Source organism: Vigna unguiculata, chromosome 7, assembly GCF_037176805.1.
Source record: "Vigna unguiculata cultivar grain cowpea cultivar isolate G323 ecotype 2 chromosome 7, ASM3717680v1, whole genome shotgun sequence".
NCBI lineage: Eukaryota > Viridiplantae > Streptophyta > Magnoliopsida > Fabales > Fabaceae > Vigna > Vigna unguiculata.
This window is the reverse complement of record NC_140798.1, coordinates 12285458-12299105: the sequence shown is the minus strand read 5'-3', so window position 1 is coordinate 12299105 and position 13648 is coordinate 12285458. Positions and strand designations below refer to the sequence as shown.

At 36.9% G+C, this 13648-nt stretch overlaps 1 protein-coding gene across 1 annotated transcript; it reads right to left on the bottom strand.

Annotated features, from left to right (window-relative positions):
* Positions 1-617: 617 nt before the first annotated feature.
* LOC114190030 (putative pectate lyase 4) lies at positions 618-3702 on the bottom strand. The gene is made up of 5 exons (XM_028078779.2): positions 3200-3702; positions 2768-3119; positions 2277-2487; positions 2095-2163; positions 618-1004 (listed from the first exon to the last, which is right to left on the bottom strand). The coding sequence occupies exons 1-5, from the start codon at positions 3441-3443 to the stop codon at positions 774-776; spliced, it is 1107 nt and encodes a 368-aa protein (XP_027934580.1). The 5' UTR covers positions 3444-3702; the 3' UTR covers positions 618-773.
* Positions 3703-13648: the final 9946 nt, after the last annotated feature.

Sequence of the window (13648 nt, the reverse complement as noted above, 5' to 3'; positions counted from 1 at the left end):
CTTAAGCATCTATTCTCTTTCTTTCATTTTATATGACATCCAGTACTATTTTATGAATATGAACCTTTTACTAAATTGTTGTTACACTTTCTTTCATTACTATTTCACATTTAAACAAACCATTATTTATTATTATTGCTTTCTATAATCACACCTAACTATGCCTAAATTATTATTATTCTCTTCCTTTCATTTTATACGACATCCAAGACTATTTTATGAATATGAACCTTTTACTAAATTGTTGTTACACTTTTTTTCATTACTATTTCACATTTAAACAAACCATCATCATCATCATCATCATCATCATCATCATCATTATTATTATTATTATTATTTTCTATAAACACACCTAACTATGCCGAAATTATCAAGACATTATGTTACATTTTTTATTTAATTAATGTGTGGTCTAGTCTGTAGCATCATTACTGAGCAATATTCTTAAACTATTTGGTTTATGTCTAACAATGAAATAATTTAGATTGGTGCGAACATTTACTTAAGTAATATCAAAATTAAAATTTCAATCATTGCATAATGACAGTCCATTATAAAACAACTTAATTAATCAACTTAAAATGAAATGTGGTAAACCTTGAATAGAGATAAAGTGTAATAAGTTTAGAGTGCATTTCCTTGTAGTAAAAGATAGTAAATGTAATTTACAGTCTAGTAAATAGTGATAGTAATTTAACATAGGTATAGTACTCATTTAATAATCCATACTTAATCTATACTTTATTTACACATGAAAGTGAGTATTGTGCTCATAATGCTTGATCTGGTGGCCTAGCAACAGATTGCCATCCAGTGCAGTGATGAAGAATGTGTTTAAGATCCTCTCTGGGGGCTTCCACTGTCCATGAGGGATAGTGTTCAGTGGGGTGAAACATGTTGCATCCTCCATTCTCACTCATTAACCCTGCTTCAGCACCATTTAAGAATAAGTCTCCCTCAGACCTTATGTAGCCACTTGTTCCCACTTCCTTGTCTGCTGCCTGCACAAGTATTTTTATTTATTTTTTATATTATTTCATCAGATATCTTTGAAAATTGGTATGAGAATTGAGCTTATGTTGAAATAACTACCATAGCAGCTCCAGGAGAAATTTAACATACACTGAGAAGTGAAACTATCATCAAAGAATACATTTCCTAAAATAGATTTTGAGTCTAACGAAGCAGGGGTCCTTAAAATATTGCTGAACAGAGACAGTATAAAAAGAAAAAATGATGGAACTTGGTGCAAGCTGAATAGACTACAGAAAATCAGAGAGAAGTTTCGACGAGAGATCTTCAACAATGGACTAAAAAGTTAACATAGATTTTGTGGGTCTTTTTCTCACTTATTGCTCAACTTGTCCATTTCTATATAATGCAAGACTTAAAATCACACTCTTAAACTCCAACCATATCCTTCTCGAGTGAGTTTCTTCCATTTGGTGTGTTTTCTCTCGAACAAAAACATTTCTTATTCACTAGTATATTAATAGCGACCCTTGCTTATTCGGGTATTCATCTCAATGGAACACCTTGTTTTGAACCCCTATCATGAAACTTTTAAGTGTTCTTGAAGCTGCGAGAGTTAATAGGTATCATCAATGTTTGTCACTTTAAGGAGGATGCTATAGTTGTGGAGATTCTATAGCTGTTAAAGTTCTGTTTTAGATATGTTTTTCAGTTTAGTACAACATACCATGATACTGGGACATGTATGCTGTTATTTTGTATTCCTATTGGTTCTACGGCTATTTTTAAATAGTCAAGTTTGCTTTCTCAATTCAATGAAAAAGCTTCACAGTTCACCAGTGTAAATTATACTTTGAATCTTAAAACTTTTCTATTTCTAATATCTTGTACTACTACCCACGACTTGTGTCAGAGAAAAAATACTAGCACATGAAGCAAGTAAAACTTTAAAATTATCTTATGGAAATCAACATAAAACCAAGTGATCAATACCATGAACTAGTTTTTCACACTTCATAACCATTTTCACAAGATGGATTAACATTGCACTGAAAATATGCGGTTTCCAATTGAAGTCAAGAAAAAATGACTTGACACTAAAGAAAGAACTAGACGAACCTTCTCAGTAAGGTACTTAAAGGCCACCTTCTTCTGTCCCGCTTCATAGATATTATGCTGCGAGAATATCTGGCATAAACATAGAGCACAAACGACATCAATTTCGTGTATCATTCACATCTCCAATCGGACCAATTCCATTTCAACAAAGCCAACAAAAACAAATAAACAAAAGAAATCACCTGGGCTTCCACACTAGCACACACAGCATATATGCCCCAGTTTCTGGTATAATTATTATAGAGATGCACTTTGGCAAACCTAACACGAGGGTGCCTCTGTCGCGTCCCATTGAAAAAACAATGGTGTATAGTCACCCTCATGCACCTATCGTTAACATGCGATGGATCAGCCCCAATAAGCATGGTTTTATCATGCTGAGAGAAGTGACACCTGCACGCAATGAAATGGTACTTCTTCAATAAATGAAACAATACCTCCTTTTGTAATCAAAATTCAAACTAACTATTTTATACTGGTTAAGAAATTAAAAATGAAACTTTTTCACTTGAAAGTGTAAGAACAACACACCCCTTCACAATCTAAAACTAATAATTCTCGATACAACTCGGAATGGACTAAAAGTTCCCACTTGTTCGATTCTTTTGCTAGTGTCCTCAACAAAAAACAAAGCAGAAAAATGTACATAAGAAAACAAGACATTTTATGGTACCTTGAGACAGTAATGTCTGTGCTTTCTCGTGTGATGTCTATAAGGCCGTCATCATAATCAGCGAGCGTGCAACGATCAATCCATATGTGTTTGGAATTAGGTTTGATCTGAATGGCGTCAACATCATGCCCTCTGCCTCCTTCGAACTCCAAATTGCAGATTATGACGTGTTCGCATTCCTTCAGGCGCAACCCTTTTCCGGTAAGTTTAATCCTCTGCCCACGACCGTCGATGGTCTTGTGAGACGACACGTTCAGGTACGAGGAGAGATGAATGGTGCCGGAAACCTCAAACACAATCCACAACGGTTCTTTTCGGCGACACGCCTCACGCAGCGACCCCGGTCCATCATCTGCAATACTAAAGTTAAACCTAACCGATGAACGAATGATTAAAAGGGGATTGGGGGAAAAAGGTGATGAATTGGTGAACCTGCGAGCGATGTGACGCGGTGAACGGGACCGTGGAGGCCACCGACAGCGAAGCGGCCGAAGCCCTCGGCTTGGCCGGCGAGGGCGCGGAGGGTGGTGTCGACGTGGGTGTAAGGGAGAGATAGCATGTTGGAATTGGCTATGGGTGGTGGTGGGGTTGGGAATGGTGGAGGGTGATCGTATTTATGGGGCGGAGGAACGGAGTTGGGGTGTTTCCGATGGCGGTGTCCATGGGCGTTACCCATTTTTGGTGTAAAACGTTTCAAGCTACTATCTTCAGTTCAGTTCTGTTGTGTAATTGAAAGACACACTCAAAACTGAAAACTTTACCTACTTTTGGTGTTTGTAACCATTCTTTTCTTTCTTCTATGCTCTAAAACCCGCTACCGACATTTGTTACATGTAACAAGACAACGGCAACACCCAGAACATTGCTGTTACTTTTTAAAAAAAGGATGAAGTTATTGTTGTTACTTCAAGCACAAAGATTGTTACCGCTTCTTTGTAAGGAAAGGGACAAATGAGAGGGAATAATTCAAGTAAAAGAAGAGAAAACATAATGGGAATAATCGAGGAATAAAATGTCTAAACTTCCTTTATTTTTATACTTCTACTTATTTTTAAAATAAATAATTGGATAGGTATATTCTGATATACTGGGTTATACTATTGACAAATGTTAAAATCTGAATGGTTATGCGACTGATGCTTAGCCAAAATGTTAGTCCTCGGGCACCTGTGCAGTAATTGGAAAAGTTTCTGACTTAAAAATGTGAATCAGAATGTCGACTCTAATGGTTGCATTACTATAGCCCAATGTCTGCAACTGTTTTGAAATTAGATGGCCAGTGAAAAAAATCCAAGGTAATTCTGAATTTGAGCCTCAGTTTACCACCACGGTAAACTGCAATGGCAGAAGAACAACACGCAATGAAAGCCAATTAGTCTTCAAGTTTTTGTGCCTCTCCCACTCCCCAATTCTTTGTTAGGTTCTTTTGTTTTTATTTTTAAATTACTTTTTTGTCCATTTATTTGTGAAATAATATCACTTTGGTCTTCAATTATTTTTTTATCTTAATTTGGTCCTTAGTTTCTTTAAAATGATTTAATTTGGTCTTTATGTTAATTTTGATCAAACTGTGTTAAAATCAATACTACGTGTCAATTTCTGTTTTTTTTTTTTTTATTTTTATTTTTTACACATGTCACTTCACAGTTGTGTCAAAATGATTTAATTTGGTTCTTATATTTGTTTTTAGTTTCAATCTAATCCCAATTTTTGTAAAGATGAAGCAATATTGTCCCTCAAATTGAATTTAGTTTTTTGTATAAATCTTATGATGATATTCTTACTAAAATTAAAATTTTTATTAAATATTTGTAGAAATATTTTTAAACAAGCTTTTTTTTTCTAGTTTTATTATTAAACAAAGTTAAATCATAAACTTAATTTCAACCATTAACAATTTTGTCATCATATATAAAGACATCAAGTATATCATATTATACAAACTTAGTGAAGATTAAAAATCAAATAACTTGTCACACATAAGTTTAGGAATTACATTTCAAGTTTAAAACAAAACCAAAGTTTAATGTTTTGTATAAAATTTAAAGTTAATTTAAAATATTTCCAGAAATATTTAATAAAAACGTTAATTTTAGTAAGAATATCACCATAAGATTTATAAAAAAAAGTAAATTGAGTGTCAATTTAAGGAGGGACAATATTGCTTTTTTTTTTTTAAATTGGGACTAAATTGAAACTAAAAACAAATATAAGAACCAAATTGAATCATTTTGACACGTGACACAACTGTGAAGTGACATGTGTAAAAAAAACTAAAATAAAATTCAAAAAAATTCAAAAAATTCAAAAAAACCAGAAATTGACACGTAGCGTTGACTTTAACACCGTCTGGTCAAACTAACGATAATGACTAAATTGAATCATTTTTAAGAAAATAAGGACCAAATTGAGACAAAAAAACTTGAGAACCAAACTAATATTACTTGACAAATAGAAGACCAAAAAAGTAATTTGACTTTGTTTTTTTAAAGGGTTAAATATGTTTTTGGTCTCTTAACTTTCAGTAAAAATTGGATTTAGTCCCTCTTTGAAACCTTAGCCTAATTTAGTCCTCCAACTTTGGAAATGTTTGGATTCAGTCCTTTTAACCATTTTTTAAAGTTTATTTAACGTTTTAAACATGTTTCATGAGAGCATTTGAGTTGTTTACTCTGCTTGACACATTTCCGCTTCAATGTTAGCTAAGAAACTGTCTTGAGATACATTTGAAACGTTAAATAAACTCAACAAAATTTTGTTAAAAGGACTAAATCCAAACATTTGTAAAGTTGGAGGACTAAATTGGTTCAAGATTTTCGAGAGGGACTAATTTCAATTTTTACTGAAAGTTAAGGAAGAAAAACAAATTTAACCCTTTTTTAAATATTAAAAATATATTACGTTAATAATTAAAAATTTCTTTTAATATATTTTAAAATTTTAAAATTAGTGATCAATGTATTTTAAAAACATTCATAAGAAACCATATAGAAAATCCAGAATCCAATTTCCCATCATACACAAAATAATATATGATAGATTTACAAAATTAAATAGAGGACAAATGAGTTTTTCAAGTTGCCTAGGTTTCACTCAATTATATGTGAGTTGCTTCCTTATTTTGACATCAATAGTTCTCACAGGAGATCTACTTTAAAATATTTGATTGACTTTGTTGAGAAAGCAAGGTTGGTTTTGTTAAAGCAAAAGAATGCATAGTTTTAATTTTTTTCAAAAGGAGCTACTCTTTTTTAATTAGCAAAATCAAATGCAACTTTTTTAAAATATAATCATTATAAGAAATTTGGTTATTACTTAGGCCCATAATTCATAGATAATAAAAAATTTTCATAAAAAATTTGATATTATCTACGAATTAACTATGAAGCGTATTTCATATGTAATTTTATCTAGGAAAACATGCATTTGTAAGTAACTAATCTACGAACTTTACCTAGTGTAAAAAAATTATTTACAAAAATACTCGTTAAAAGGATACACATCCCAATAGTCAAGTTACTTACGAAACTCTTTGTAATTAACTTACTTATAAAAACATTTATAAGTAAGTTATCTATGAAAATCTTTATATATAACTAACTTATGAATATTTTTGTAGGTAACTTTTATTTATATATATATATATATATATATATATATATATATATATATATATAATCAAAACAAATTTTTGTAACAACCATATAACTTAGTTACGATCCTTGTGACCTTATATAGAATAATATTATAAATACACTTGAAACCCTAAAGAATAAATATTTTGAAATAACTTCAATTTGTTAAAATATATAAAAATATCAAATTTATTACTTTATTGTATGGTAACCGAGGTCGAGCTCCAAGCCTATGTCTGTGAACAAGTTCTCATCATACTCAGGTACTTCGACACGAATACTACCTCACCAACTCGGAATCAGTCCAAAATAGGGCCCAAATTATTCCGAGGTTGAGGCCTAATAGATTGTGGCCCATTAATATAATTAGTCTGTCGCAATCGAAATCACGACGGGATGACGAATAAAAAAAGAAACGAGTTTTAAAAGAGATTTGGAGTCCCCAATATAGTTATTTCTGGAAAATTATGAAAAACCATAATGATAAAACAACTCTGTGAAAAACCAGATTTTCGGATTCGGGGGTCGGTTATGCATAGGGAAGGTGCTAAAACCCTACAACGCCCGCCCAAGAATGTACCTTTAATTAAACATGCAAAGTTGATGTGGTTTTCAATCTGTTAATTTTCCCCAAAAATAATAAGACAATAATGCTAAAAAGAAACAAAAATATTTTTGTTTTTGTTTTTTGGGCCCGACAAGTATTGACTTTGGTCCTACGTATTCTCATTAAAAATGAGAAATCAAAGTTACATAGTTCTTTATAGAAACGATTGGGAAAACTATTTTGAAAATGATTTGATTTTTTGGAGGTGAACCTGACAAGGACTGACCTCGCTCTACGTATCTCACAGTGGAGAATCAAGAATCACGTAGTTCTTAAAAAAGACCTTGCTTTATATTTTTGAAAACTTTATATATTATTTGGTGTTTTTGAATTATTTGAAAATAAGTGTGTCACACGACGTGATCGATTAAACAGATACTAAAAGAGAAAGAAAATAAAACATTTAGTATTTTTTGGAATTTTTCTATATTTTGTGAATTTTTATGATTTTAAAATATTTTTTATTTTTTAGAAAAAACATGTAGAAAAAAAAACGGGACAAAAATAAAATAAAGGCAAAAATAAAAAAAAATAAAAAAATACAAATACAAATAAAATAAAAAATATATGGAGTGTGTAAGCATAGAAAAAATGGGGTGCAATGAATAAAAATCCAAAAATAGAATAAAAATACAAGAAGGGTGTAAATTGGGAAAATTGGGGTGGAGTCAACAAACACAATCATACCCAACACAAACAACATAAAACATAAGGGTGCGAGATTAACAATGATGGAGATTAACAATGATGGAGGTGCACAAGCCAAACGTGTGGTGTATGTAGCTATCCGAGGAGTGCAACAAACAATTAATGCAACCCACATATGGAGGTGTAGGCAAAAAAAAGGAGGGGTGTGCGAGTAAAAGTGGGCTCAGCCCAACTCTTCAAACATTAACATTAGGGTTTCCTCTTCAAACTCAAAGAGCCCTTCTTCTCCAAAGCAGCAGCCTCTTCTTCGTGTCTCATACCATCATCTTCCCTTCATTCTCAACGCAGACCACCACGCCATGCCACCACGTGGTAGGCTTGTCGGTGACGCCAATCGACGTTGACGACGAGAGCCTAGAGACGTGCGAACTTCACTCTTGTCTCAAGCACGACTCAAACCACCTCCGTGCGAGCACCCATGGCCACTGCCATCACCGACGACAATCAGAGCTAGAGTCATCGTCGGCGGCCACTTCCCTGACACGATTTCTCTCTCCCTCGCGCGGAACTAGGGCCGAAATCCATGTTCCCGCACCACGTCGCTGTAGCACATCTCCGATTATTTGGCAGCATCGCCACCAGCGATTTTTCTTTCCTTTCTATTTTTGATTGCAATGAATGGAAGGGGATTGGGTTTTTGTTCTTGCGGTTGGGCATGATGGTTATGTAGCGTGTTGAGGCAAGAAATCATGGCTCTGAAATTGAATTTGTTGTTTGGTGATGGAGGTCCGTTAATGGTAGTTTTTGTAACATCCCGACCGGATATTATGAATTTAAAATAATAAAATACAAAATAATAGATGAAATACCATTTCCTAAAAACGCGAGAAATTTAAAACTTTATTACGTATTTTTGAAATACCTTAATTCATAATTATAAATATAAACTCAAATACATAACCAATGTCTGATAAGGTGAAAGTTTACAAATCACTTAAAACCAAAAGCTTAAAAATAGCGGATAAATCTTTTCATCCCAGACTAGCTCTGCTCCGACTCTATGCCTCACCATATCCACCTGCAACATCATCTGCTCACGTGTACCGCGTACACGATCATCGCCAAAGACAAACAAATAGGGTGAGCTAATAATAAAATAAACATACATATACATTATATACATATATCACAACCACACCAAAGGAAACCCATCCTTTGATTTCATAACACATGGCCACTACCATGACAACCGTGTCTTACGTCTTCTGATGAATATCTCAAGATGTCTTGCTGCCACACCTATCGGCCACAACCGATAGAGCACGTGCAGGAAACCATGCTACGGATCACACACCATAATGACAGGTGGAGTTTCCAATACAAACATAGCTCGTAACGTCCCAAGACTACCAAACTCGTCAGCTAATTACTGAGGAGGGAAATCTATCTGGACCCATCCGTGCGGGCCACAACCAGCACCTCACACCGGCAACACTCGCCAACACGAGCCACAATTCAAGAGTTCGTTGTGTTCATCCGCCATCCCGAGCCACAACTCAAGAGATGCTATTCCAAACCACAACTCAAGGAATACCACATGCTTAACCCCTATCCTGAGCCACAACTCAAGGGACACGTTCTGAGGCACAACTCAAGGAACACTAGCAAGCCGCCTTTGAGACATCATCAAAGTCTTGTAGACCATGTACATCCAAAGCAATCCAAACATCTTTGCCTCAACAACATCGTCTGGCGCTACTCACGAGTCGCTAGGCATACCATGCTTCCAGACCGCCTGGCGGGGGACACGTGTCGCTAGGCGCCAAATGCCTTTGATTGTAAGACCCGTGAAAATTAATTAATTAATTAAAAAATACGGGTAGTGAGAGCCTTTATGACATTAAATATTGATTGATATGATGTGGAAAAGTACTAGCTCGAGTGGTTGAGAGTACTTAATTGTGTGAGAGGACTTGGGTTCAAGTCCTATGTATTCCATTTCTGTGTTATTGATTTATTATTATTTTAATAATATGCTTGAATCATGTGAATGATAATATAATCATATAATTGTATTAATTATCATGAAACATGAATTTAGTTGAATGGTTGTGCATTGATTTGATTATGAGCATGTTAAGGGTTTGAACCTTGGTGAACCCACATTTAACTAGCATTAAGTTTTATATTTTTTCATTAATCTAGCATTAAGGCCCTTTATGTAAGATCTGAGAAAATTAAATAGTTAATTAAATAATTATTTAATAAATGCGGGTAATAGAAGCCTTTAAGAAATTTAATGCAGAAAACCATGATGTGGAAAAGTACTACCTTAGATGGTTGAGAGTACTTGATTCTGTGAAAAGACTTGGGTTCGAGTCCTATGTATGCCAATTGTGTGTTATTTTAATTTATGCATTTTTATGTGATATACTTGAATGCTTAACGTGATAATAAAATTCTAAAATGGTAGGAATTATCACAAATATGAATTGGTTGATTTGGTTGTGCATTTGACTTGGTAATTGATGAGTTGTGGGTTCAAACCTTGCTTAGAACTAATTATTAACTCTCTTTTTGCCAAATTTTCTTTTGGCATGAATATGAAGGGTTTAGGAACCCTAGCTGCCAATAGAGAGGTAACTTAAGGGCTGGAAAACACTTGGTTAATAACCATTGATTAGCCTTAATCTCCAATTTTTTTAATTAAAATTTGTTTTAGGGTGTAAAGGGTAATTAAGGGAAAGTTGATTTGGAGAGAGGGAGAGGAATTACAGAGAGAGACCTGGAATAGTGGTGTGAATGTTGGGTAGTGAGGTTCTGGCAATTGGCACACACTGCATAGAGGAATTGGAGTGGAAAACCAGTCTTTGGAGAGTAAACAAAGAACAAGAGCGTTTTGGGTTTTGGGACACGTTCAATTCTAATTTGGAGCGAGGATTCGAGGCAAGGGGAGTCGTTGCAGAATTTGGTATGGAGGGTCTACATCTCCTCCATGCGGACATAGTTGGCCGTGCGCAATTTAAGTTCGTGCATAAAGGCAGGTGGGTGGAGGTAGATGTTGTTGGCGAAGGGGTCGGGTTGTAGGGTAAGTGCCATGCACTGGAGGATCATCTCTTGGTTGAGGTGTGGGGTGCGAAGAGCTGCCTTACTGAAGCGATCTATGAACGCTCTGAGTGGTTCGCTTTGTTCCTATCTAATGCCCAGGAGGGAGATTGTGGTAGTTTGGTGTGGACGGCTGCCAACAAAATGGGTGGAGAACATGTGTGAAAGAACGTCGAAGCTGTCGATGGAGTAAGGCGGAAGGGTTGTGAACCATTCCAGAGTAGGGCCCTTGAGGGTGGTGGGAAAGGCTTTGCAGAAGACTGCGTCTTGGGACGTGTAGAGGGCGACATGGGTGATGTATACTTTGAGGTGTTCATCAGGGTCGGTTTCGCTAGTGTAGTGGTCCAGCGTGAAGGGTTCCCACTGGGCAGGAAGGAGGGTGTTGGCGATAAAGTCGGTGAAGGGATGACGACGTCTGGGCTGGTGGGGAGGGAGCAGATGAGGTGGGATGAGATGGTTGATCATAGCGGGCAAGGTGGAGGTAAGGTTGTGAGGGGGGATGTGGGTTGTTGGCAGGTATTGGGGGTTGTAGGGTGGTACGCGTGTAGTGTGTAGGGTGGTGGGTACGTTGTAGGGGATTTGGGTGGTGGGGAGGGTAGCAGCAGGGGTTGGGGCTGCAGTATGCCCTGGTTGAGTGGATGGGAAGTGAATGGGATGGGTAGAGGGAATGGGTGTTTGTTGGGTGGTGGTGAAGGTGTGAGGGGTGGGGTTGTATTCGCTTTCCTCTTCTGTGGGCTGGAAGGCCGGGGACCTTGCAGCCTCAGACGCCTCCTTGGCCTTTCCCTTCAGGGTGGGATCAGCTTCGATCTTTCGCCTAATGCGAGAGTTTTCTTGCCATAGCGCCTCCATCTCATCAGCGCTGCATTTCTTCAGATTTGCTAGTTCTTGTTGCATCTTCGCTTGGCCGTCCAGGATGGCGGCTAGGTCAGGGGTGATGCCAGCAGGTCCTGAGGGACCAGCATCCGCCTGCTTGTTCACTCCAACTCTGCTACGGGTGGAAACCATCTTCGAAGAAAAACAGATACTAAAGGTGTTCATCTCGTGCCCCACGGTAGGCGTCAATTGTTCCTGCAGAGAACAAACAAGATAAGTTAGGCACAAGCGTCACCTTACCCATGTAGTCTGCTATCTCCTCAGTTGGTCTCTTCCCGGTTGGTACATGTTGGCTTGGACCCAGGAGGGGTTACCTACAGAAGGGACTCCAAAGCTCAAGTAAGTCAAAGCTCTCAGAAGGTCAAATCAGTGATTAATGGAGTAATGAATGCGTACCTTTAATTACTGGGGTCCACGTGTATTTATAGAGCATTAATCATTTTTGGTTATGTCATGGGCCGGACCCTGGCTTGGGCTCTAGTTTGGGCTGTAAGTGGGCCTGGGCCCTAACTTAGGCCCTTAGGAGGACCTACTGAACACTAGGGGGCTTGGATTTTATTAAGTATATTTGGAGTAGCCGGCCTAGGCCGACTACTTTTGTTGGCGGTTTACATTGGTCATGTGTCATCTTGTGCAGGTTGTCCCTCTAGACGTTCAGGTTATCGGTTTAGGCTGGTAAGGCTCAGGCCAACTCAGCCTGGGTTGATTACTTGACTGCTTTGGCATATATGTATCGTTTTATTACTATTTGGTCGAGTTGGCTAGGTGTGGTACAAATTGCATGAACTGAACCATATGAAACCTGTGCTGAATTATACTGTTTTCGCGAAAATTCTGGGTTTTTGCCCATAAACCACCAGGCGGGCATGAAGGTGCCGCTAGGCGGCACATCAGTTTAATCCAAATTCTGGGTTCTGCCATTAGGCGCTTGGATGTGAGTTGTAATCCGCCAGGCGGAGCACGAGGTTTGACGTTGTTTTGTTGTCTTGGTTTCAGTTATTTGATTTAATTATGATATGATATTGTTGTATGGTCTGAATATGGTTAACAAAGAAGAAGGGAACATGAGGAATTCATGTTAAGAATGGATAATTTCCCTAACGAGTAAAATTAACGATCTTTGAAAGGTGATTGGAAGAGCTGAACTGTGAAAGTATTGCATGGATAATTTTTGGGTGGTAGTGTTCGAGACAAACAGGTCCAGGGGAACGGGAAGGGGGTTACACGAGTGTAGAAAATCTGGGTTTCTTACCCATATTCTGGTGTGCCGCCTGACGACATCTCATTGGCCGCCAGGCGATAGCGGCGTTGCGAGTTTGATCTGGTGGGTTTGGTTAATTGGCCTTGAGGAAAACTGACGGGAGGATAAGTGGTGAATGAAATTGTCATGAATAAGAAGATATTGATAAAGGAAGAAGGAGTGTAGTGGGATAGAGACAATATGATAGTCACAAGGATATAATTAGGATGATTGAAGTCAAGAAACTAATGGACTCTAGGAATGGATTATTAATCTGCATAACAGAACAGTGAGAAAGAAGTAGTATTGGTGCATTATGTGAAATTGTGGGTTGGGGTCAAATCAATTGATAAAGATTGGATGTTAAATGATGTATGAAATTGGTTAAGCATAGGAGTTGGAATTGTATAAAAGTATGTGACTATGGAGTTAACAAATTAAGTTGATATGCGTTGTGTAGCCTAAGGTGGTGAAGGAATTAGATTGCTCAGAATTGAGTAAGTACAATAGGGGGGATTAGGCAATTTTCTTAAGTTTTGTTGAACAACTATGAGTGAAGGGAGATTTTGGTGAATCAAATGGTAAGAATAAAGGAATCTATGATTGAGATATAGGAAACTAAATTGATGGTGAGATGATTAGATAACTAGCGGGTCTTGAAAACAAATGTGAAAGGTACCATAAAGTAATTAGAATGGTGGAACCAACTAAATTGGAGTGCCAAAACCAGCGGCAAAGTGTCTCTGGTATGGCACCTGGCGGGCTGCTGTTAA

Excerpts from the sequence above, each read along its gene's own strand:
- LOC114190030 (XM_028078779.2), bottom strand. The coding sequence starts at position 3,443 with ATGGGTAACGCCCATGGACACCGCCATCGGAAACACCCCAACTCCGTT. Across the intron at positions 3,120-3,199 it reads CCGCGTCACATCGCTCGCAG|ATGATGGACCGGGGTCGCTG; the intron begins GTTCACCAATTC and ends TTAGTATTGCAG. Across the intron at positions 2,164-2,276 it reads GTGCTAGTGTGGAAGCCCAG|ATATTCTCGCAGCATAATAT; the intron begins GTGATTTCTTTT and ends TGTTTATGCCAG.